Source organism: Microcebus murinus, chromosome 19 (assembly GCF_040939455.1).
Source record: "Microcebus murinus isolate Inina chromosome 19, M.murinus_Inina_mat1.0, whole genome shotgun sequence".
Lineage (NCBI taxonomy): Eukaryota > Metazoa > Chordata > Mammalia > Primates > Cheirogaleidae > Microcebus > Microcebus murinus.
This window is the reverse complement of record NC_134122.1, coordinates 6,899,303-6,923,048: the sequence shown is the minus strand read 5'-3', so window position 1 is coordinate 6,923,048 and position 23,746 is coordinate 6,899,303. Positions and strand designations below refer to the sequence as shown.

Sequence of the window (23,746 nt, the reverse complement as noted above, 5' to 3'; positions counted from 1 at the left end):
GTACTAAGCAAACTTTTCTTATGAAATTGATGTGAAGATTTAAAAAGGAATGTACTTGTTGTGCCTGCCATGCTGTAATGATTCAGCGCATATTAGCTGTCGCTGGACTAGATTCCCAGAAGAGGACTTTTACTAGCTCCTCTTACAGATGAGGAAACTGAGGCTCAGAGAGGCGAAGTAACCAGATTAGGATCTTTTAGCAGGCTAGTGGCAGAGCTGGTTCCTGGTCTAAGTTCTTTCCCTTCTATCCCATAATCCTTGGAAGAAGCTTCTCTCTGGCTGAGGGATCTTCATTCCAATTTGGGAGGACAATGGTGGTGGCGGTGATGGTGGTGATGCTGGTGGTAGTGATGACGATAATGATAATAGTGGTGATGATGATGGTGGTGGTGGTGGTGATGGTAGTGGTTCTGATGGTGATGATGGTGGTGGTGGTGGTACTTACTGATGGTGATGATGGTGGTGGTGGTGGTGGTGGTGGTGGTACTGATGGTGATGATGATGATGATGGTGGTGGTTCTGTTCTGATGGTGATGATGATGGTGGTGGTGTTGGTACTTACTGATGGTGATGATGATGGTGGTGGTGGTACTGATGGTGATGATGGTGGTGGTGGTGGTGGTACTGATGGTGATGATGATGATGATGGTGGTGGTGGTTCTGATGGTGATGATGGTGGTGGTGGTGGTGGTACTTACTGATGGTGATGATGATGATGGTGGTGGTGGTTCTGATGGTGATGATGATGATGGTGGTGGTGGTTCTGATGGTGATGATGATGATGGTGGTGGTGGCAGTGCTGGTGGTGGCTAGATAATGAAGAAACATTTTGGTGTTAGAAATGATAGACTCGGAGGACCTGGACTGCCCCAGTGCTTTCAAGAACTTTTGTAAAAAACTGATCTTCCTTTCTCTCTGTGATCAACTCAGAAAAATCACTCGAAGGTGGATTTTGGAAGAAGAGTACTTGGAGCTCGAGGGAGAGGGGCTACTGCGGCTCATGTGCAAACCTGCTCACCTCACGATTTCCTTCGTACTCCCCACGGTGGTCTGAAGGCCCCCCTCCACACACACCCCGCCAGGCTCCCGCGCTTGCTGGGAGCTGGGTCCAGGCTGCTGAAACACACGGAGCGCAGCGCCAGAGCCGGAGCTGAGCTTCGAGAAGGGCAGAAAGGCGGGCGAGGGAAGAACCTCGGGAGCCCGGGGAGTGGGGAGCCTGCAGTGAGACAGAGCGGGGAGGAAAGGAGGGACTGGGGCGCTAAAGGGAGAGACCCCGGCAGAGTGGGGACAGGCTGGGGGGGGGGTGGAGAGTGAGGCAGGGAGCAGGGTCTCAGGGACAAGCGAGCAGTTTGAAGAGCTGGAGCGCGCGGGTCGGGCAGGGCTCAGCTGGGACTCAGGCTATGGGTGGGGCTGAGGGAGGCGGTGGGTCAAGTGCAAGTGCCTAGGGGCTAGGGTCCTGGGACGGCCCGGAGGGGGAGGTGGACAGCACAGGTGAGGGGTCTGCAAGTGGAGGTGGCACCTGAGGGCTGGGAACCGGGTCTGAGCGGGAGTGCGTTCAGGTCGGAGGGCAGAGCCAGGGTCTGAGCTAGAACCTGAGTTCCCCGGGCTGGATGCCCCATCTGAACTCGGAGGCTCCGGGAGTGGAGCTTGGAGCCCGCACCTCTGCGGCAGAAACCAGCGGCTCGGGGTCTGGCTGGGCGATGCGGGTGCACCTGGGCGCGCTGGCGGGCGCGGCTGCGCTGACTGGGGCGCTCAGCTTCGCGCTCCTGGCAGCCGCCATCAGCACGGACTTCTGGTACATCATCGACACTGAGCGGCTGGAGAGGAGCGGCCCGGGGGCGCAGGACCAGCCGGGGGCCGCCAACCGCAGCCAGCCAGAGCCTCTGAGCTCCCACTCGGGCCTCTGGCGGACCTGCCGGGGTAAGGTGCACCAGGGGGCCGGAGGCTGTGTCCACAAACGCTGGGTGCCCTGCTCCTTTGCCTGGGACCTGTTGCTGGACGCGCACCCTTCCCCCAAGCCCCAAGCGCAGAGTGCAAGGTCTAGGGGTGCGGGGAAGGCGGGCAGAGCGCCGGGGCTGCAGAAGCCCTTCTGAGAGGCGCCCAGTTCCGCTGGCAACTGCTCCAGTTCTCCCCACGTCCTCCTGGGGTGGGGCATTTAGGGCGAACGTGGGGCGACCCGCCAGCCAGAGGTCGGAACTCCAGGGTACCTGTATCCACTGATTGATTCCTCCGTCCCCTCCAGTGCAGAGCCCGTGCACACCGCTGATGAACCCCTTTTGGCAGGAGAACGTGACGCTCAGCGACTCAAGCCGACAACTTCTCAGTGAGTCCCGAGAGGGTGAGGACAGAGGGAGCGTCCCGGATCTGACTGCTCTCCATACAGCGGGCCCGGGCACCGTGGAGGGGGCGGCTGGGGTGGCCTCCCTTGCTCCGCCTGTAACGTGTGGGTTAAGATTCAATCATCCGACGCTGGTTGATGGCTTTCTGTGTGCCAGGCACCGTGCCCATTGATGATGGAGACCCAGGCCATGCTCTCAGGAGCTCATGGTGTAGCTGGGGAGAGAGGTGGAAATACACAGTGGCATTTCAGAGAGACCAGCAGCACGAGGGAGAGTGGGAAGCCTGAGCCGACACCTAAACCCGCATAGGGAGCTGGATGTTGAAAGAAAGGAGGTCTCATAGCCCAGAGACCTCATGTCAGCACCTCCCAAATCCTCAGTGCCTAGAACAGGCGCCTGGCGGTAGCAGGGATGCGGTACAAGTTTGTCAAGTGATGCAAGGCAGGGCACCTCCGCCCAGGGGCCACTGTGCCCATCTCCTTGGTGCCTGGTTCCTGGTGCCAGAGTAAAGCTGTGAGGCCTGGAAACAAGAACACGGACGGGCTGAATGCACACTGTGGAAGGAGGGACATAACCTAATAGTTCGCTCAGGCTCGCAAAGGCCCAGACAGGGAGATAAGTGCTTTTCATCTAGGTCTTCATTTGGTTCCCATGGCCATCCCATAAAATTATTATCTCCGCTTTTACCTTCATTTTCCAATGAGGAAACTGAGGCCTACAGAGGTATCACAGAAGGATCTGATAAGGAAATGAGGACGGAGTTCCACAGACCTTGAAAAGCGTGGGCTGTCTTTGATAGACTTATTGAGGCCTGGGTGTGGGACTCCTGTTAATAAAATGAAGACAAGTCCCTAGCATGGCCCACAGGCCTGGCAGGGGCCCTCTTCAGGCCCTTGACTCTTTACTCTCCAGCCCTGCTGGCCTTGGGGCAGTTCCAAGAACACACCAAGCTTTCTCCTGCCACAGGGAATTTGCACGTGCTGTTCCCTGTGCCTGGAGTCTCCCTGCGCCCATTCTGCCTCTTGAGTTGGTTAACTTCTACTCATAGCACAGGTTGTGTGACTTTTTTTGCGGGGGGTGGGGATGTTAAAATCTGGCTGCCTTGTTAGACTGTGACTTCTAGAGGGAAAAATACAAGGTCCCCACCAGTGGCTTCTAGTGTTTAACAGAACTTGGACAGGTTTCTTTTGAATTTAGAAATATAAATCAAAACAAAAAAAGAGCTGAAAGAAATACAAAGCACAAAGGGTATTCCTAAGTAGCTCCTTTTGTGTAAATGATCATAAATCTTGAGACCAGTTTAAACAGTTTTAAGCCTCTTTAGTTACCTTAGTCCCCTTTAGTTAATTGCAATACTAAAGTCCCTGGCTAACCAGAAGTAATGCTTAACCTGCATCATATGCAAATATACAGTGAGGCAGAGAGAGAGCTCTGGGTCACTTGCTAGAAAGAAATTTAAGGCTCTACAAACAGGCAGGCAGGCAGTGCCGATCTTGCTCTCCGAAGAATTCCTGCCACTGCCATAAGTGAGTGTTCACCTAAGAATGAGAGCCCTATGTAATCAACCTCTAACAATCTCATCTCACTTGCCCAGCTGGATTGATTTGGGTTATTTCTTTGGTCTCTTGGCACCATCTCAGTTTGGAGGGCAGCTTTTCTACACCATTCTGAGATTTCCCCAAAACAGCTCCATGAGGGCAGGGACCACATCTATCTTGCCAGTGATGAATTCTCGGTACTTGGCATAAAACCTGGCATATAATAGGCCATGAGTCAAAGTTTGCTGAACAAGTATGAGAGTGAATGCAGACTGTATTATGTTAAAAGGGGAGCTCACTATATGTATTTATTGAATGACTGTGTGGGTATACGGTGAACCAGAACTGTTTCTCTAAAGTCCAGTGATGTGCTGGGAAATAAGAGTTAACAATTGGCTGTCTGGGAAAATTTTTACAAAGCCCTGATTTGTAGGATTTGCCAATTTCTGGGGTGTAAATGCTTCCACTGTGGTCAGTTTCAAGCTGCCAATATGATTCACAAAATTCTCAAAATCTTAGTCGGCTCTTGTGAGTTGCTACCAGTCAGCACGGGCACACCACTTTGTAGGGTCCCACTGAAGGAGACACCACCCCTGGACACATGGAGGAGGTGAGGAAAGGTGGAGGTGTCAAATACTCTGTCCTGAGCCCCCAGCTGCACTGGGAGGAATGCTGGGTGTTCTTGAAGCATCGTTTCAAGAGTCACCAAGAATTCTTGTCTTGGATTAAGGAAGATGGGGATCACATTGCAGCTGAGACCCTTACCCGGGTCTTCTCTGATTCTGGGACAGGTGTCTCTACCTCTTTGAGCCTCAGTTTCCACATCTATCAAAATGAGATGTCGAAACCATGAGGGGTGTGGTCAGGATTCCATGAAATGGAATAAAAGTGGGTGAGAAAATGGACCTTACCTAGGACCTCACACAGTGCCTGGGTGTTGTGACAGCTCCATGTTGCATGAATGAATGTCTTGACACAGAGTTTCCAGCCATGTAGGAATTGCTTTATAAGCATGAGCTCTCCCCTTTCCCCTTCCTTCCAGCCTCTTTTTAGATGCAGTAACATCTGTAGAGTGCAGACCTTGTGCCCGGCTGGGCGCTGGCTTTCAGCGGACTGATCACACCAGTGGGTAGATTAGGTGGCTAACTACAGTAGGCACTGGGCTCGCTTTCTTTTGAAACTTGATAATACAACAACCCTGCTTATTGTAGGATTTTGAGAAACAGGCAGAACTCCCATCCAGAGTCAATTCATCTGTTGACCCTCACACCTATGGTTAACTCCCAGCTTTACTGCCAACTAGGTGTGTGGCCTCAGACATCTCCTTATGCTGCCTGAGCCTCAGGTTTTTTTTCCTCATGGGCAAAACAAGGGTAATTGTCCCTCCTTTTAAGATTTTTATGAGGATAAAATAGGAGAGTGTATTTAATACAGTGCCTGACCTCCGTAAGTGTGCAATAAGTGGTAGCTGCTATTATTACCATTTTGTTTTTTGAGACAGACTCTCATTCTATCACCCTGGCTCGAGTGCAGTGACATCATCATAGCTCACAGAAACCTCAAACTCCTGGGTCAAGTGATCCTCCTGCCTCAGCCTCCCAAGTAGCTGGCACCACAGGTGTGTGCCACCATGCCCAGCCAATATTATTACCATTATATTATCCAAGAAAGAGGGCAATCTGCTTCTTCAGATTGCATGCTCATTGGAAATCACCCCAGAAAGAGCTTTTATTTCCCCCAGAATCTCCTTTTCCCCAAAATGAATTTTGAATTTGATCCAAGCTATTTTATTATGTAAAAACATTTCATTCTTTTAAGGACCTGCTGTGGAGGCCATAGAGGAGAAGCCAGTTGACAAGTTGCATGTTCTCTGAGTCAGCCCTCTAGACAAATCCTGGTAGGGGTGTATAGGACAAAAACCTTGATTTTTTTCCTGCAGGAAAACCCAAGTGGGCAGACCACTTCAGTGCGCAATAATTAACTGCAAAGCTCCATCGCTTTCTTGCCTCCTTAATTCTACTCAGCCAGCTTGGTGAAATTGAGCAGAAACACCAAGTTCATGAACAGGAACACCTTACAACCTCAACTATTGCAGCCAGGTGACAGAGAGAAGGTCTCAACAAAATGGTTTCCTTGTCAGCAAAATCCACCTTGCTTGAGGGTTTTATCTTTCAGATTAGCTGTGGGGAAATCACAGGTTTGGTTCCTTGGCTAGGGGCTGGAATGATTTTTGATGGAAAGGAGATGATCAAATTCAGCACAGTGTAGATTAAAGAGCCATGGTTTAAAACCAACCAGGCTAGCTGCACGAGCCAGGAATCTTTTGGTGGCAAGTGACAGAAAGAAACTCGGGTCATACTGGCTTCAATGAGAAAAGCAATTACTGGTCCATGTAACTGGAAAGCTGGCTCCCATACTGCTAAACTCAGTTTCTTTCATCTTCTCTTTTGGATTTTGCTTTCTTCTGTTTGAGTCAGCTAAGTTCTCTTCTATCTTAGCAACCCTAACAGAGGAGACTGTCTAGTTCTCAATAATCCCACACAACTTCCAGCTAGGTCTTCCACTGGACCAGATTGGGTCACATGCTCAGTCTTGAGCCAACCACTATAGCCAAGGTGGGGGGGAATGTGCTGCTTGGCCAGGCCGAGTCATGTGCTCACTTGTAACCAGGCAGGGATGGGTGTTCACACGGGCAGGTCAAGGTGCTGTAGTCAGGTGCAGGGGCAGGCGAAACCCACAGATGCCCACATCACTCACTGGGCTTTGAATCCCGGCCCTGCTTCAATGTTACACTGAGGGTAATTTCAGTATGATGTGTGTATATTAAGACCAGTGGTTATCCATAGGAGCAGTTAGAAGTAAAACAAAAACAACGAACAAACAAACAAAAAGACCAGAAGCCACGGGAGCCCACAGGAGGAGCTCCTAGCCTGCTTTTGGGGGTTCAGAGTCCTGCCATCCTATATTACCTCCTTCAGACAGGGAACCAGAGACCTGCGTTACGGAAGGAATAGCAAGTGCAAAGCTACAATGCAGGGTTGAGCTGGGTGTGTTCCAGAAATAGAAGGAAGGCTGATGTTTCTGGAGGGTGGTGCCCCTTGTTAGGGGCCTCTCATGTTATTTTCTATGCTTTACCTTGGCTGAGTCTCCTAAGAGCCCCTGGGGACAGTCAGGCTGGTCTGATAGAGATGCCAGACCCAGCGAGGTCAAACGCCCACACAGCATGCCAGTGGCAGAAGCTGGACCAAGGGCCAGTGGTCGGCCTGCCTGTCCTGTATTTTCCATCACGAGGTTGGGTCTCCAGTCTTTCTGGGTGCTGGGCTGTCACAGTGGTGTGGAAAATTAAAACCCGCCCTCCCATGATGCCTGGTGCCAATTGCAAGAGTGGAGGTGGCAAGGGACAGGAATAGAAGGAACTAGGGGCATACCAGGCTGCCTGGGCCCAGGAGGGAGTTGTCAGTGTGATTTATGCTGTAGCTGTGCGGCAGGCAGGCAGGGAGGCAGGCTGGTGTCTGTGGGTCTTCGCTCCTCTGGGCTTGAAGGCCTGGGTTTCAGCTTGTCTTCCTCAGGTGCCCACTGCATGTCAAAGCCACATTTTAAACTAAAATAAAAAAGTTCATGTTTAAAGTTATTCTACTTCTTGGTAGAGGCATAAGAAAAGGTCCACCATACCATTTCTCTCTCTCTCTCTCTCTCTCTCTCTCTCTCTTTCTCTTTCTCTCTCAATCCCTCCCTCCCTCCCTCCCTCCCTCCCTCCCTCCCTCCCTCCCTCCCTCCCTCCCTCCCTCCCTCCCTCCCTCCCTCCTTCCTTCCTTCCTTCCTTCCTTCCTTCCTTCCTTCCTTCCTTCCTTCCTTCCTTCCTTCCTTCCTTTCTCTCTGTCTCTTTTTTTCTTTCACAAGATCTTACTCTGTTGCCCAGGTTGGAGTGCAGTGGCCCAATCATAGCTCACAGCAGTCTCCAACTCCTGAGCTCAAGTGATCCTCCTACCTCAGCCTCCTGAGTAGCTAGGATTACAGGCATGCACCACCATGCCTGGCTAATTTAAAAAAAAAAAATTTGTGGAGATCTCACTATTTTGCCCAGGCTGGTCTTGAACTCCTAAAGTGATCCTCCGGCCATGGCCTCCCAAAGTGCTGGGATTATGAGTGCCTTGCCCACCATGCCTGGCCACTATACCACTTTTGAAACCATGATAAACAAGATATGTATAGCTCAGTGCCCATAGTTGGAGAAATGGCTAGGTGTTTATATGTATATATCCAATTTCTGGAATATTATATAGCTTGCAAAAAGAATATACTAGTGTGCATAGAAAACCAAGATGTATTGTGGAATTAAAAAAACAAGTTACAGAGTGTTACAGGCAGTATGATGCCATTTGTTATCCCTCCCAACAGAAATCCCCCAATATTACATCTTTTCTGTGGGTATATAACAAAAGTTTAAGATGCATCTTTATGTGCCATTAAGACAGAAAAATATTCCGCCACTTACACTGTGAGATGTGGTGGGTGGTCAAACATGTCCTGTTTTCAGATTTCAGATCAAATATGCATCATAGAATTGGAGAAATATGTAAATATGTGGAAAAATATAAATATATAGAAGGAAGTCAGGAAGGATGTGCAGCAAGCTATTCACAGAGGTTTACTCTGGGAAAGAGGTGAAGGAGAGGAGAGGTGTTAGAGTGGTGGCCAAATGAAGCTTGCTTTAATTTTTTTCTAAGAACAATGTTGTTACGTGTTGCTATAAAATAAGCCTTAAGAGGGTTGCCGCAGTGATTGGATTTCTCCTTAGTGTGGCTCGTGGGACTGTCTGTGACCCTGGCTCATCTCTCCAACTGCAAGAGCTGGGATATGTGTTGCTTCCCAGATCTCCTGCTTCTGATGTTGGCACTTTCTGTCCCCTCTTTTGGGGACACACTCTCCTTCCTCTCAGCCCAGTTAACGCCTCCCCTTCTTACCTCCAGGTCTCAGCTGAGATCTCTCCCCCACTTCAGGAAGCCTTCCCTAACTTCCCAGGCTGGGGCAAGTCCCCCCATCTGCAGTCCCAGGACGCCTTTGTCACCTCCTTTGGTATCCTGTTCGAACTCCGACACTTTATAGCTATTTGATTTTGGGCAACTGACATAAATTCCTTGAACCTCAGTTTTCCCATCTGTGAAAATGCCTCGTTGGCATTTTTAACTAAGGTAGAGCCTAAGTACGTGAAGACAACAGTTATTCCCATACACAGTGCTCGCCACAGCTCTGTAAGGTCAGAGTCCACAGTCCAATTGGCAGGTGAGGAAATGGAGGCTTTTGAGATAGGATGTTGTTTGGTGATGTTTGCTCAGTAAGAGGTGGAGTCAGGATTTGAATCCAGGTCTTTGCTTGTAGACCCCTGTTCTTGCCATAGCACAATAATACAACTTAGAGACCACGAGAATAGCTAAGATGCAGCCCTTGTCCTCAAGGGTAGATTCAAGGACAAATATTTGTAAACATTTTTAAAAAGCCACTTCCTTACCAGGCATCATAGGACTGAATATCTCCGAGCCCCGCCTGGAGTGCAAAGTCACATTGACAAGGTTTGAGAATAAAGGCAGGGACATTTCCCCTCCGTAAATGGTCCCTGAGACTTTCTTCCCTTGCCAGAGCTTCTGCTGTTGCTGGGGTAAAGGGCGACCTTGCTCTTTTCAAGAGCACTAGCCACCCTGGGGCTTCCTGACCTTGCAGGCATCGTGGAAGCCTGCTCTTCCCGTTAAGCAGTTCTTTGAAGAGTGCTTGAAGATAATGGAACGGTCACCAGGGCAGGGTTCTTTTTATTTTTATTTTTTGGCACAAACATATTTGCTTCTTTCTTCTTGCTGGGTTTGCTTTCCTCTTTACTCATAACAAAACATTTTTGAGTCTAAAATATCTCTTGCACTTAGGCACACACGTTTACCCTTGATGAAATGGTGATCTGTCAACATGTTTATGTTATTATTGAGTCTATATAACAATCATAGCTACCCTCTATTGAGTTCCTACTGTATGCCATGCAAGACACAGCAGTGTGTTGAATGGTGTCACCCCCCCAAAAAAGATATGTCCATGTTAATGGAAGCTTATTTAGAAGTAGCATGTTTGTAGATGTAATTAGGTTAAGAATTTCAAGATGAGATCATCTTAGATTAACTGGGTGGTCCCTAAATCCTATGACAAGTGTCCTCATAAGAAGAGAAGCAGCAGGCTGGATGGGGTGGCTCACATCTGTAATCCTAGCACTCTGGGAGGCTGAGGCAGGAGGATCGCTTGAGGTCAGGAGTTCCAGACCAGCCTGATCAAGAGTGAGACTCTGTCTGTACTAAAAACAGAAAAAATTAGGTGGGTGCTGTGGCATGCACCTGCAGTCTCAGCTACTTGGGAGGCTGAGGCAGGAGGATCGCTTAAGCCCAGAAGTTGGAGGTTGCTGTGAGCTAGGCTGACACCACAGCACTCTAGCCTGGGTGACAGTCAAAAAAAAAAAAAAAAAAAAAAAAAGAAAGAAAGAAAGAAAAGCGAGAAGCAAGGAAGGGAGATGAGAAGATGGCATATGACGATGGAGGCAGAGATTGGAGTGATGCTGCCAGGAGCCAGAGGACTTCAAGGACTGCCACCAGCCGCCAGCCACCAGCCACCAGGAAGTGGAGGGGGCAGGGAAGATTCTCCCCTAGAACGGTCAGAGGGAACACGGTCTGGCTGACACCTTGATTTTGAACTTCTGGCCTCCAGAACTGCAGTAGAATAAATTCCTATTGCCTTTAAGCCACCCAGTTTGTCATAATTTGTTACAGCAGTGACAGGAAACTGATACGATCACCTTTTATCCAAGAATAAGGCTCTCCCACCGCCCACCGGTTTTCCTGTATCTTCATGCTTGTTTCCTTTCTGACCCGTCACGGTCAGGAGTGATCCTTCGCTCCCCTGCTTCCCAGCTGGGCTGCCTCCTGTACCAGGCTGTGAGCTCTGCGAGGGCATGCCGGTCCCCAGCCTCTGCCGAGGTGTCTGTCTACGAACGCACGTGTGCGCCCAGCGCTGCGTTGGGTGCTTTTGAGAGCATCGCCCGTCAGGATGACCTCTCTGCAGGGAGGCCCTGGTAACCCCTTTTACAGGTGAGAAAATGGGGGCTGCCAGGAATAAAGGGACTCCCCCAGGGTCACATGGTGAGTCAGTGTGTCTGGCTGGCCTCAGACCCGGGACCCTTTCCTCCCAAGACCACCAACAGGAAATGACAGAACTGAGATAGGAACCCAAGAATTGGGAAGCTTGCTTCTGAGCCCAAGTATTCTGCTCTTCCCTTTATGAATCTTTTTTTTTTTTTTTTTTTTTTTTTTGAGACAGAGTCTTGCTCTTTTGACCAGCTAGAGTGCTGTGGTGTCATCATAGCTTACATCAACCTCAACCTCCTGGACTCAAGCCATCCTCCTGTCTCAGCCTCCTGAATAGCTGGGACTACAGGTGTGTGCCATCATGCCCAGCTAATTTTTTCTATATTTAGGAGAAGGGGTCTTGCTCTGGCTCAGGCTGGACTCGAACTCCTGAGCTCAAGTGATCCTCCTGCCTCGGCCTCCCAGAGTGCTAGAATTATAGGTGTGAGCCACCATGCCCGGCCCTGAATCTCTTAAGACATCATTTTCAGCTGACATTACAGCAATTTATGTCTATACTTGAACTTTCTTTCTAGATTATAAACTCCAAGGAGGCAGGATTTATGCATGATTTAACTTTGTAGCTCTATAATACCTAGCCCCAAATATTGCTTGTATTAGTTGCTCAACAAATGCTCAGTTTGCTCCTTCCTTCCTTCTTTCCTTCCTTCCGTCATTCATTAATTCAGCCATCCATTTCACATAGAGCACATACTATGTTGAGGCTGTGTGTGTGCAAGTTTTTGGGCATTCAAGAGTATGCAAAAATACATCCTGAGAAAGAAATTTCCTGGGCCTTGCTGGTCTTTGATTCCTTCCACCTCTGACCTGCTCCATCACACCCTCCCCCTCACCAGTGCCTGTCGTCTTCCAGCCAGAGACCACCAGGAACCACCTGTAGTTGACTAAGTTGGGGTTTACTGCTCATTGCAACAGAGGAGAACACACACCGTAGGGAAAACCTCAGTAGGAGGTGGTTACAGGATTTGGGTTTTGATTGGTTGATTTTGGAGGGGGTCTGAGGAAGCAGGGGTTCGCTGTGAGCCGGGTAGTGTCAGGAAGTAGGGACAGTTCTGATGAATGTCTTGATCAATCCTATTTATAGGGAGGCAGACTAGAGCATGGCTGAAGCTGCGATTGAGAAGGGAGTGGCACTCATATTAGTTGGGAGGAGCGGGTGTTTTGTGGGTGGACCTTGTTTTTGCCTGTGCTCAGGCAGCACGGTGAAGCGGCCGCGCTTGTTCTTACTGCGTTGTGCTCGCAGACAGCCTTGTCTGGGGTTGGAGCTCAGTGGGATTACGCCCAACAGGAGAACACCGCCATCCAGCTTTGCGCGCCAGGCCCGTTCCCAGACATCGGGGGGCGTTTCTTTCTCCCCATCACGGAGGCTCATTAGAGGCTTGTTGCTGAATGGGAATCAGTTCTCATGGTTCTCAAACTCCCAGAGCCGAGTTTGGTTGTAGCAGGATTCCTATGTTACTAAAGGGTTTGTAAGCTTTCATTTAGGTAGCACAGTACCAAGCCGAAAAACCAACGCTAACAATAATAACTGACAGGTGTACCAGGCTTATTAGGTGACAAGTGCTGTTCCGAGAGGTTTGGCTGTTTTATTTCATCCTCAGCACACAATCCTGTGATGTGGATACCTTAGTATTTCCATTTAGCCGATGAGAAAACTGAGGTTTGAAATGTTACGTAATAACTTGCCTGAGGCCCCTCCGCTGGCAGGTGACAGAGCTGACATTGGAGCCCCGGGAGGCGTAGGCAGCAGGTGTTGGGTAAATGTTTGCTGGAACAATAAATGGTTACGTGGGGTGACCTGGTTGTCCTGGTTTGCCCTGACTGGTCCCGGTATACACCTGTGGTCACAGTAGAGAATTTGATAACTATTGGTGATTGTTTGACTCTCAAAAGCTGTGGTTTGGGTGATCAATCATACAGGTACTCCATCAATATGACAAGAGAGGAACTGTCGGCGATTTATTCATTTGTATCCCCATGCTGCTTAGCGAGGAGCTAGACTCACAGCAGATGCCCTCTGCATGTCTGTCGAATTTAGTAAGTTCCAGGAGATCGGTGGGCAGGGGATTTCACTCTTATTTTGTCAGGGAGGCTCAGAGTGGTCTAGTCATTTATCCAAAGTCACACAGCTTGTATGTCGCAGACTCAGACTCTTAGCAGGTGGTCTTTTGGGTGCCCCCCCACCCCTCTGTCCCCAACCACTGCATACACACCACCTCCCGAATATCCCAGCTCCAGAAGTTGATGACTTTGTCAGATCCACATCCCAAAGGGGAACGTCTTCCCCAGGCGCATTTAGAGATGTGGTTGGAGATGGGAACATTTCCAAGGAGAACAGAACTGGGAATCAATATTCATGTTCCAAGACCACGATCCTGGAAATTAAAAAAAAAAAAAAAAAAAAAAAGCAACGAATAAGGCACACAGACACAAAGAAAGCCAGAGCAAATTTCAGCAGGAGGTTTTACAACTCTCCCATGGGGAGCCTGTTCTTTCCCAGACATTTAATTGCACGCGAACGTCATGTCAGATTGCAGCGTGTCTGGCGGGCGCATGCAGGGCCGCCAGGGCTGCGCCGACCCTGGGAAACCTCATTAATTTCTAAATGAGAGCTGGTTTCATTTCTCTGCTGCAGTCTGGAGGTGAAGCCGTGCAGGGGACAGAACTTACAGGACCAGGTTTTCGCACCGGCTGTTCTACTTCCCTGCCCAAGGTTTTTTCCTTGAGAAAGAAAGAGAGAAAGACCAACGTCTTGTCCCCTGTAGTCACATTTCATCCCGTGACAGCCCAGGGAGGACAGCCCAGCACAATATCAGTCATGTCCCTCGGACTCACAGGACACCCACAATTTTGGGTGCTGGGGCTGGGGGCAGAACACTGGGGACAGGCCTTATGCGATGTCCCTCCACCCCCTGCCACTTGCTCACCCCTGCCCATCACTGTCCTCAGCTTGCCCTGGGGATTGACTGGCACTGGCAGGAGGCCGGACACCCTGTGAATGGGGGAGGCATGGAAGCCACCCACCGGGAGGGGAAGGTGCTCCTTGGCCCCTCTGAACCCCGGGCTCCTCCTTCCTCCTTGATGTGTACCTGTTGCAGCTCCCTGGGCCCAGTTCTCACTCACTTCTCCTCTGCACCTCTGTTCTCTGCCCCGCAAGACCTTACTAGTCTCGTGCCTCTAAACACGTCTGTGTGTGCTAGCTTCCCGGTCACAGCCCCATCTCGGACCGCCTGCTGAGCGCTGGCCTACGGTATCCGTCTCAAATTCAGCGTGTCCTGACACCGTCCTCCCCACCCAGCCTCTCCCTCCCTCGCCTTCCCTGTCCTGGCAGGTGGAAACTCCCTGCACCCAGTGGCTCAGCCCCAAATCTCACTCTCATGACTCTCTCTCTTTCTCTCTCACCCTTTAAGGGCCAAGGCTGTGGCCTCTTTTACCTTCAAGATTTACCCGGAATCTGACCACTTCTCACCACCCCACTGCTTGTTGTTCCCGTGTCCTGGTCTGGGCCACGGTCACCTCGTACCAGGGTTCTTGCAAGAATCCCCCCCAACCCCGAGGTCTCTGCTTCCAGCTTGTCCCTCGAGCTGCCGTAACAGATGACCCCAAAGTGGGTGGCGTAAAACAACAGAAGTTTGTTCTCTCTCAGTTCTGGAGGCCAGAAGTCCAAAATTAGGGTGTTGGCAGGGGTGGTCCTTCCAGAACCTCTGAGGGAAAATCTGTTCCAGCCTTTCTCCTGGCTTCTGGTGGTGGCCAGCAATCCTGGTCACCCTGATCTCCTCTGTCCTCGTCGCGCCACCTTCTCGTCTGCGTCCTTTCCTCTCCTCTTCTAAGGACACCACTCCTTGGACGTGGGGCCCACCCCAATCCCGGATGAGCTCATCGTGAGATCCTTAGCTCACATCTGCAAAGAACCTTTTTCCATATAAGATCACCTCCTTAGGGCTGGGTGGACAGACACTGGGAGTCAGGATTTGACCCACGACACCCCTCTGCCGTCCGCTCCCGATATAGCAACCAGCCTAACCCCCTGGTCCTTCCACCCCACACTCTGGCGGCTCTATCTCCTTCAGAGAGAAGCTCAACGACTCCACTACCGATCTGCCCCACTCACCCTCTGCCTGCGTCTCCTTTCGTCCCCTTGCTCACCCCGCCACCTCCCTGCCTCCCCAGGTGTCTCCATCACACTGTGAGTCACGCTCCCACCTGGGGGGGGGGCTCTGCACCTGCGGCCCTGCCTCCCTCCCCCAGACTTTGCTCAAATATCCCTCCCCCGGGGGGACCCCGGCCCCGGCCCCACCCCCTCTCTGCTTCATCCCTGGCCCTGTCTCTGTTCCCATGTCTCAGCGGTGTTGCCATTTACTAATTGTTTCCCACCGGACTCTGCTCCTAGGGTGCCACCCCACCAGGGCAGGGATCTTGGTTTATTCGCTTCGGTGTCCACACGAGCGAATAAACGAGTGAACAACAATAACGATGGCTCCCTGGATGGGCCTGTGGGAGTTAAGTGACATGATGCTTGTAAGGCTCACAGCCCTGCACACGAGGACCCCTGTCCTATTGCTGTCGTTACCATCATCATCATTAGAAAGAGTCCTAGTGACAGTGGTGGGGATAGTGACAGTGGTGTAGATCCCCCCCCCCCCAGCATTCGGGGAAATGGCCCATAGTGGGTGCTCAGGAAGTGTTTGTTGATTGAATGAAGGATGGTAGTAACCCTCCTGCCCTCTGTGCTCTCTGTCTCTCCTAAGCCATGCATGGGATGTTTGTGATCCTGCTGCCTCTGAGCCTGATCCTGATGGTTTTCGGGGGGATGACGGGGTTTCTGAGCTTCCTCCTCCGCGCCTACCTCCTCCTGCTGCTCACTGGGACTCTCTTCCTCTTTGGAGGTAGGTGCCCACCCTGCCCAGGCTTCAGGAGGAGGTGGGTGGTGGGTGCTGCCCATGAAGCCTCAGTGGGGCAGGGGGCCCCATGGCCTCTCGAGGCTCAGTTTCTCCACCGGTGATACCACAGTTGGGAGACACGAGGGGTTTCCAGCCCAAGATCCCCAGGCCTCTGGTTCCAGGAATCATTTCCTCATCTCACCAAAGAAGCCGTGCGCATTGCCTTTGCCCGAAGTCATGCTAGCTGCGAGCTTTAGGGCCATGGGCTGGCAAAGGACCCTCACTCTGGCCACCCTCGCTCTCTCATGGCGATCAGACATCGTGGTAGATATTTTGACTAAAAACCTGGCAGGACCAGGCACAGAAAGACAAATACCGCACAACCTCCCCTATGTGTGGAATCTAGACAGGTCGAACTCAGAGAAGCAGAGAGTAAGACGGTGGTTACCAGAGGCTGGGGGTGGGGGTGGGGAGATGTGGGTCAAAGGATGCAAAATTTCAGTGAGATGAGGGAGTGAACTCGAGAGATATATTGTACATCATGGTCACTGCAGTTAATGTATCATATTCTTGAAAATCGCTGAGAGATTTAAAGTGCTCTCACCACAAAAGGTGCTACAGTTTCCCCAAAAATAAGATCTACCCATAAAATAAGCCCTAGCAGGATTTCTAAGCATCTGCGCAATAGAAGCCCTACCCCGAAAATAAGACCTAGTGATGGGCATGGCTAAGCAGCTCATCTGCACAACCCGTGCATTTCGTAACAGAGCGGTCACGACGACAAGCAGCCCTTCTCCTCTGCCCCACGAGAGCTCTGTTGCTCGACAGGAGAGATTGGGGCCAATGGTTCTAAAGCAAATAGAGTCGCAAGAAATTCAGGATGGCATTCGGGGTTTGGAGAGTTATGATGATGTTCCAGAAGACGACGACTTAACTATATTTGAATAAATGCAGATTGTTGTACTCTACTTAAAAAAATAACACATCCCCTGAAAATAAGCCCCAGGGTGTCTTCTTGAGGAAAAATAAATATAAGACCCTGTCTTATTTTCGGGGAAACAGTACGTGTGTGAGGCGATGCCTACATTCGTTAGCGCGATTTAGCCGTTCCTCCATGTACACCGGTATCAAAACCTTGCATGTCATGCACCATAAACAAACGATCTTGCCAGGTAAACAACAACACACCAAACCAAACCAAACCAATACAGTAGGGGTGTCGGACCACGGCGGGGTTAACACCGCTTGTTCGGCGGACCAGAGGTTTTGGGAAACGGGATCTGGCCCAGGCTGCTGCTGTGTGGCTCCCCGTAGGTCTGCATGTAAGCAATGGTCCCGCGTTGAAAAACGACACAGTGGCGATGACACTTGGGATCCACGAAGAGAGAAAACCAGAGCAATGTCTGGAGGTGAAAGTATTGTGAAGCTCTGATCTCCCCCGACCGCCCACGATTGCTGTTAATATTGGCATTAACAGCTCACCCAGTGACTAAGTCTTGAGACCGGCATCACCCAGGGGAAGTTTCTGTGACGGAGAAGTTCTCTAGCATGTCTGTGCGGTGGGAGAGCCACCAACCAGGCGTGCACGGCAGGTGCCAATGAGAGACTGAGCTGTTAACTTAATTTACGTTAATTGACTTAAATTTAAACAGCCACACATGGCCGGTGGCTGCCGTGCTGGACAGCACAGCTCAAATCTAACGCGTCTGGAGGCCCGCTGTGTGCCAGGCAGCGTTCTAGGCGCTGGGGGCGGAGGACGAGCCAGACGGGCATGGCTCCGGCCCCCCGAACTCACGGCCCACTGGGGGAGGCGGCTGTTGTCAGCTAAGTGATTACACGGGCGAGTGCAAAGTTGCAGATGTGCCCTGGGCGGGGCTGGACGGCTGCGAGGTGCTGAGGGGTCACCGCACAGGCAGACCCAGGGCCCTGGCAGGAGCTGAGACGCAGAGAAGTATGGCAGTTACTGACGGTGGGAGGGAGAGGAGGGGAGGAAGGGGAGGGGACCAGCACGGGCAAAGGCCCTGGGGTGGGAAGGAACGAGGACTCTGGGTCTCGGCCGGCTTTCGTGGTTGGGCAGGGCAAGGAGGAGGAGGAGGAGGAAGAGGAGGAGGAGGAAGAGGAGGAAGAGGAAGAGGAGGAGGAGGAGGAAGAGGAGGAAGAGGAGGAGGAGGAGGGTGTGTGTGGGGTTTGATCCGCTCTCCCCTTGCCTCCCCTGCAGCCGCGGTGACCCTCGCTGGCATTAGCATCTACATCGCGTACTCGGCCGCTGCCTTCCGGCAGGCGCTGTGTCTCCTGGAGGAGAAGGCGCTCCTGGACCAGGTGGACATCCGCTTCGGCTGGTCCCTGGCCCTGGGCTGGGTCAGCTTCGTGGCTGAGCTGCTCACCGGGGCGGCCTTCCTGGCAGCAGCCCGTGTGCTCGGCCTGAGACAGAGGCAGGACCAGGATGTAGGAGCCTAGCCACCGCCAGGCTGTGGTTGCGGACGGGAGCCCTGGGCGCTTCATGGACCCATCGCGGTGGCTGCAGCCTCCTCTTCCTCAAAGGCCGCCGGGGGAGCACAGGGGCAGCCCCCAAATCCCTGTGGACTGAGCTCGGGGCCTGGCTGTTGTCCCAGCGCCGTCCGGGCTGCCCTGCGCGGGATGTGCCGTGTGCTGCTCACGTATGTCTGTCCGTGTGCCCTGGGGAGGGCTGGGGGAGGGCTGAGAGAGTGTCAAACCCGCATCACCTGAAATAAACAACAACCACCCTTTAATCCATTGCAGACCTCTGCAGGTTGTAACGTCCACCTGCCTCCTCTGGCTTCATTTCATCCTCACTCATGTCCTCGGGATCAGCTCTTCTGTGTTAAGGAAATGTTAAGGGTGATCAGAGAGGTTAGGCAACTTGTGCAAAGGTGCATAGCGAGCTCACGGCAGACTCCGTGCTTCAAGACCAGGACTCTGTCCTTTCACACAGCTTTTCTGGGCAGGCTTCCTGCTGGCTGGCCGTGGGTATCGGGTGTGAGATACATTCCACCCCGGACACTGCTTCATGCTTTAAATGACCCCCAATCCAGGAAGGAAGGCGCTATGGGAAACCCCAAAGGGGAGACAGCACAGACCTGGGGTTCTCAGCCACCAGGTGGTGGAGGAATTTCCTCTGACTTCACTTACTCTGGTGGCTTCATGCCTATCTGGTCTGGAATCTGAACCTCCATCGGGAAAGGTCACTTAACGGTGTTAATGATTCTCGGCGATCAGTGGCTCTCTTTTGAGACATTAAACAGAGTCACCCCCAAGCTGAGACATCTTCTCGAACGTCCAGGTGGTCAGTGTGCTGGTCCCCTTATGAGTCATTTCGTGATTGTCAGGAGGCCTTGTAAGAAGAGGAGAACAATCAACAGACTCACTCTTAGCAGGGAGAGGCCATTGGCAAAGTCACCTGGGAGGGAAGCCTCATCCGCACACTCACGGTTAGTAGGGAAGACGAGTCCCCAAAAACACAGCTGCTAACTCCTGGGCCATCATCTTCCTACTGCGTCTTCAGTCCAAATGCTCAGTGGTAGCTCCAGTCACCCTCATGCCTGCGGTGAAAGTATTTCTGCAGTGACGCCTGAGCTCAGCTCTCTGGTGTGAACTCTGAGCCCGGGGAAACGCACACACTGTCACTCGCTGAGTCCCCAGACACCCCCTGAATGCATGAGGTGGGTCTCCACCGTGGTTGCCCATCGAAATCACCCAAAGAATTTAGATAATTGCCCAAGCCCAAGCCCGGGCCAATCAAATCACCGTCTCTGGGGCTGGGGAGCATTAGCTTTAAAAGGCGCAAAGGTGCTCAGGTTATCGCAACAGGTAATCAGCTGAGACGAGCAACGAGCTGGGTTAGATCCCAAACAGGCGCTGCGTATGACTTCATAACCAAGGATCGAGTTTCCTGGTGTGACGAGCTGAACTCTGCACGAAGTCGCACTCGGTACAAGGGCAAGAGGGAGCGTGCCGGCTTACTGGGTTCGTACCACTGCTGCTCAGACATTCTCGGGGATCTTGTTACCATGCGGCCTCTGACTCGGTGGGGTGGGTGGGCCTGGGATTCTGCGTGGCCAACACACTCCTGCGTGAGGCTGCGGCTGTGCTGTGGGCTGACTTTGAGTAGAGGGGATTTATAAAGCCACACACACACACACACACACGAGATCGTCTGTCCTTCAGTGCAGCCGGCTTTGTCGTCAGTGCTGGTCACACTATGGACAGTTCTTTTGTGAAGTAATGATGTGCCGTTGGCAGTTGTGTGGCCAGGGGAAGCCATGTCCCTGGCGTGGCCGTGGGGGTCTGGGCTGGAGAGGGTGCCTGCCGCCTCGGCGCTGTTGGCATCGAGCCCTCTCCAGGGAGGCCGCGGCCTGCAGTGCCTTTGGGCTGAAATAGCTCTGGGTGAGCCGTTGGCTTTCTGTGGTGTGGGGTGCTGGGGTTGGGCCTAGCATGGGAAGCTGAAAGAGTCCCTTGGGGTATTCCTCAGGGCCTAAACATTCCTTTCCCTTCTTCCCCCAGAAACATCCATCCTTCTGTTCATCCTGGCATCTGGCCCACGGGAACGGGGGGTTCCAGAGTGCAGGCCTCACGTGCGGGTCCCCCGGGGCAGGGCTGTTCACTTTTAGCGCATGGAGGCTCTGCAGGCGTGTTGGTACCAGGTGGCCAAGCCACCCTCAGGGTGTGTGAGTCGGAAGGTCTGGGTGGGGCCGGAGAACTCACGTTTCTGACGAGCTCGCAGGTGAGGCTGCTGCTCCCGAACCACCTTTCCTAACACCTGGGAGTTTAAGGGATGGGGAAGGTTCATCGCCTTGCTGCGCATTAGAATCACCTGGGCATCTTGTAAAACTCCCGATGCCTGAGCTGCATCCCTGATCCTACAGTCTCTAGGGGTGGAGTCCAGGCATTGGTGTCTTTAAAGAGCTCTCCTGATGATTCTAACGTGCAGCCACGACTGAGATCCTGTTTCTGGACGGTTCTGAGTCATGAGGTGTGGGGGGCGGGCCTGGACCTGGGGAGACTTAGATGTAGGAAAAGGTCTGGGAGGTGCTGATGGTACAGCAGGTTTGGGGGCCACTCGTGTGGGTTATGTGGGTTATAAGATGACAACACCGTGATCAATACCATGCATGACATGATCATCCTCACATGACATTATCATCCTCACCATGACATCATCATCCTATGATGTCACCCTCGTGCTGACATCATCATCATCACAGCTGACACCATGGAGTACATACTATGCATCTGTGCCACTACTCTATGTGCCAGTCAACAGACACATGATGGAGGCTATTACACTCCCAGCCCTTGCTCCCGGAGCTGACCTACGACAGGAGAGAGCCACGTGACATACATAGCCAATGATGAGGACTATGGGGATAAGCAAAGCAGGGTACAGGTGAGGAAACTGAGGCATAAACAGGTTAAGGTGACGGGACCAAAGGCATAAGGAGACAAAAGTTTACAGCTGGGAGTAAAATTCAGAACCGCCTGATCCCAAGACAATTCTGTCCCCACTTCCCCCAACGCCTGTACTGCTCAGCTTTGGTTCAGGACATTGCTGCGACGTCCCTGTCTGATCTGGAAAAGGGTAAACGCGCGGGTTACTCACGAGGCCCCCTGGAGGCGAGCGGGCGCTGTCGCAACATCAGTTACTAGGCTGGGCAAAGAAAGCGTTTTCGCAAAGCGAGGGCAAGCGCGCTGCCGAAAGGGCGGTCTCTGCTGCTACCTGCTGGTCATATGGCGGAACTGCGTCAGAGGCAGGGCTGGATTCTCAGCTTAGTCAAAAGACGTTTGTTCCCTGCCCTCTGAGCTCCCAGCGCTGGGTTAACGCATTGACTGGCATGTGAGTTGTTTTAACTCACTCAGGCTAGTTTTGAACCCAGGGCCTGGTGAAGCAAAACCCTGCAGTTGGTTCGTGAAAATATTACTTGTTGATGTTCTCATTGTTACAATTAATATTGACAATTTAATTCTAAAAATGTGGATTGCATTGCATGCAACTCATGCACAGAAAAAAATAGAAAACAACAAGTTGGAAAGGATTATTTTGTTTTAATAAAACACTGTGGCCCCAGGGAAAATTTGTTTTTTTTTCTAGTGTGGCAGTCACTGTGTTAAACACTAGCAGGCTGGCGTGATTCTATCTCCATGTCCCTGACATTTGGCAATGTCTAGAGACAGTTTGGTTGTTACAATGGGCGTGTGTACTACTGGCATGTAGGGGTAGAGACCAGGGATGCTGTTAGACATCCGGTGCCGCTCAGGACAGCCCTGCAACACTGGTCCACTTGTCTGAGGTGCTGGCATTAAGACACCCTGCTAGGGGAACAAAACCAAATAACAACAAAACCGAACCTTGTGTGCACTCCCAGGAGCTGACGACACAGGAGAGAAGACTCTCATTCATCCATTCATCCATTCAGTGTTTGCCAGACACCTACCGTGTGCCAGGAACCGTTCCGAGCCTGGGAACACGTTAGTGGGGAAGCTGGCAGGATCCCCACCCTTGCGAGTTTCCATGGAAACAGATGATAAAGACGCCAGCCAGCGGTGTATGTGAGAGATTCAGACAGTGATTAGTGTTACGAAGAAACCGAAACAGGGTGATGAGATGGAGGCTGTGTGGGACAGGTGCTACTCTAGAAGGACAGTCAGGGAGGGCCTCTTGGAGGAGGTGACGTCATGCTGAGACCCGAATGTGGAGCCTGCAGGTGGGGAAACAGACCAGGCAGGCGACAGCAAGTTCTCCGAGGTGGGAAAAAGCAGGTGTGTGTGAAGGAAAGAGAGAGGAGAGTTGAGGGGGGAGTAGTAAGAAAGGAAGTTAGAGGTGGGAGGGAGGGGTGGAGGTGGGGGGTGGTGCCCACGGCCCCTGGTAAGGAGGTGCTGATGATTGAGCAGGTTAGGATTCTGTTCTGATCTGACCTGTTCTGTTCTGTCCTGCTCTCTTCTGACCAGTTCTGTTCTGTTTTGATCTGACCTGTTTTGATCTGACCTGTTTTGATCTGACCTGTTTTGATCTGACCTGTTCTGATCTGACCTGTTCTGTTTTGATGTGACCTGTTCTGATCGGATCTGACCTGTTCTGTTTTGATCTGACCTGTTCTGATCTGATCTGAACTGTTCTGTTCTGATTTGATCTGTTCTTTTCTGACTTGTTCTGTTCGGCTCTGACCTGTTCTTTTCCGACCCATTCAGACCTATTCCTATCTGTTCTCTTTTGTCCTGTCCTGTCTTGTCCTGTCTCATTCTCTCCTATCATTCCGTTCCATTTGGATGCTGTTTCGAGAGCAGCGAAACACCTTTAAGACAAGGGACAGTCGTTCTCAACTCTGGCTTCACATTAGCGTCATCTGGGGACTTATTAAAAAAAAAAATAACCAATTTCTAAGACGTGGGCCTCCGCAGAGCCCAGTGGAATCAAAGCTTCGAGGCCGGGCAGGGAGGTGAGAGCCATTGCCATAAGACCTCAGGTCTCTTGCGTGAATGGACTGTAGGGGCAAGAGTGGGTGCGGGACAGCCTGGGCTTAATTTATAGTAAAAAAGGGGTGCAGTCATGGTCTTGGCTTATTCTCTCAGAGAAGTTCCACTCGTCGTTTTCCCAGCATATGACACCCAGGAGCTGGGACACTGATCTCAGGCCTCTGCGAACGCCGGAGGCAGATTCATCATCCCCGCCTCGTTCCAACGGCAGACGGTGCTTTCCCAGACTGACAAGGGAGGCTCCCTCCAACGCTTATAGAGGGTGGGGTGGGAGGGATGGAGAGAAGACGGAGAAGGAAGGAGCTTCGCACAGAGAGAAAGAAGCT

General features: G+C 51.8%; 1 protein-coding gene and 1 long non-coding RNA gene across 2 annotated transcripts in view; both read left to right on the top strand.

Annotated features, from left to right (window-relative positions):
* The window catches only part of LOC142861020 (uncharacterized), a 230,320-nt gene that overhangs the window by 12,835 nt on the left and 193,739 nt on the right, over positions 1-23,746 (top strand). The window lies entirely within an intron of this gene.
* TMEM114 (transmembrane protein 114) lies at positions 1,559-18,682 on the top strand. The gene is made up of 4 exons (XM_012785380.3): positions 1,559-1,920; positions 2,243-2,323; positions 15,801-15,938; positions 18,151-18,682. Exons 1-4 carry the CDS (start codon positions 1,611-1,613, stop codon positions 18,387-18,389), a joined length of 768 nt encoding a protein of 255 aa, XP_012640834.2. The 5' UTR covers positions 1,559-1,610; the 3' UTR covers positions 18,390-18,682.

What these genes read in the sequence shown, in the direction of transcription:
- TMEM114 (XM_012785380.3), top strand. Translation starts at nt 1,611, where the DNA reads ATGCCCCATCTGAACTCGGAGGCTCCGGGAGTGGAGCTTGGAGCCCGC. An exon ending in CCTCTGGCGGACCTGCCGGG is followed by an intron (nt 1,921 to 2,242) that starts GTAAGGTGCACC and finishes CGTCCCCTCCAG; the next exon opens with TGCAGAGCCCGTGCACACCG. An exon ending in GACTCTCTTCCTCTTTGGAG is followed by an intron (nt 15,939 to 18,150) that starts GTAGGTGCCCAC and finishes CCTCCCCTGCAG; the next exon opens with CCGCGGTGACCCTCGCTGGC.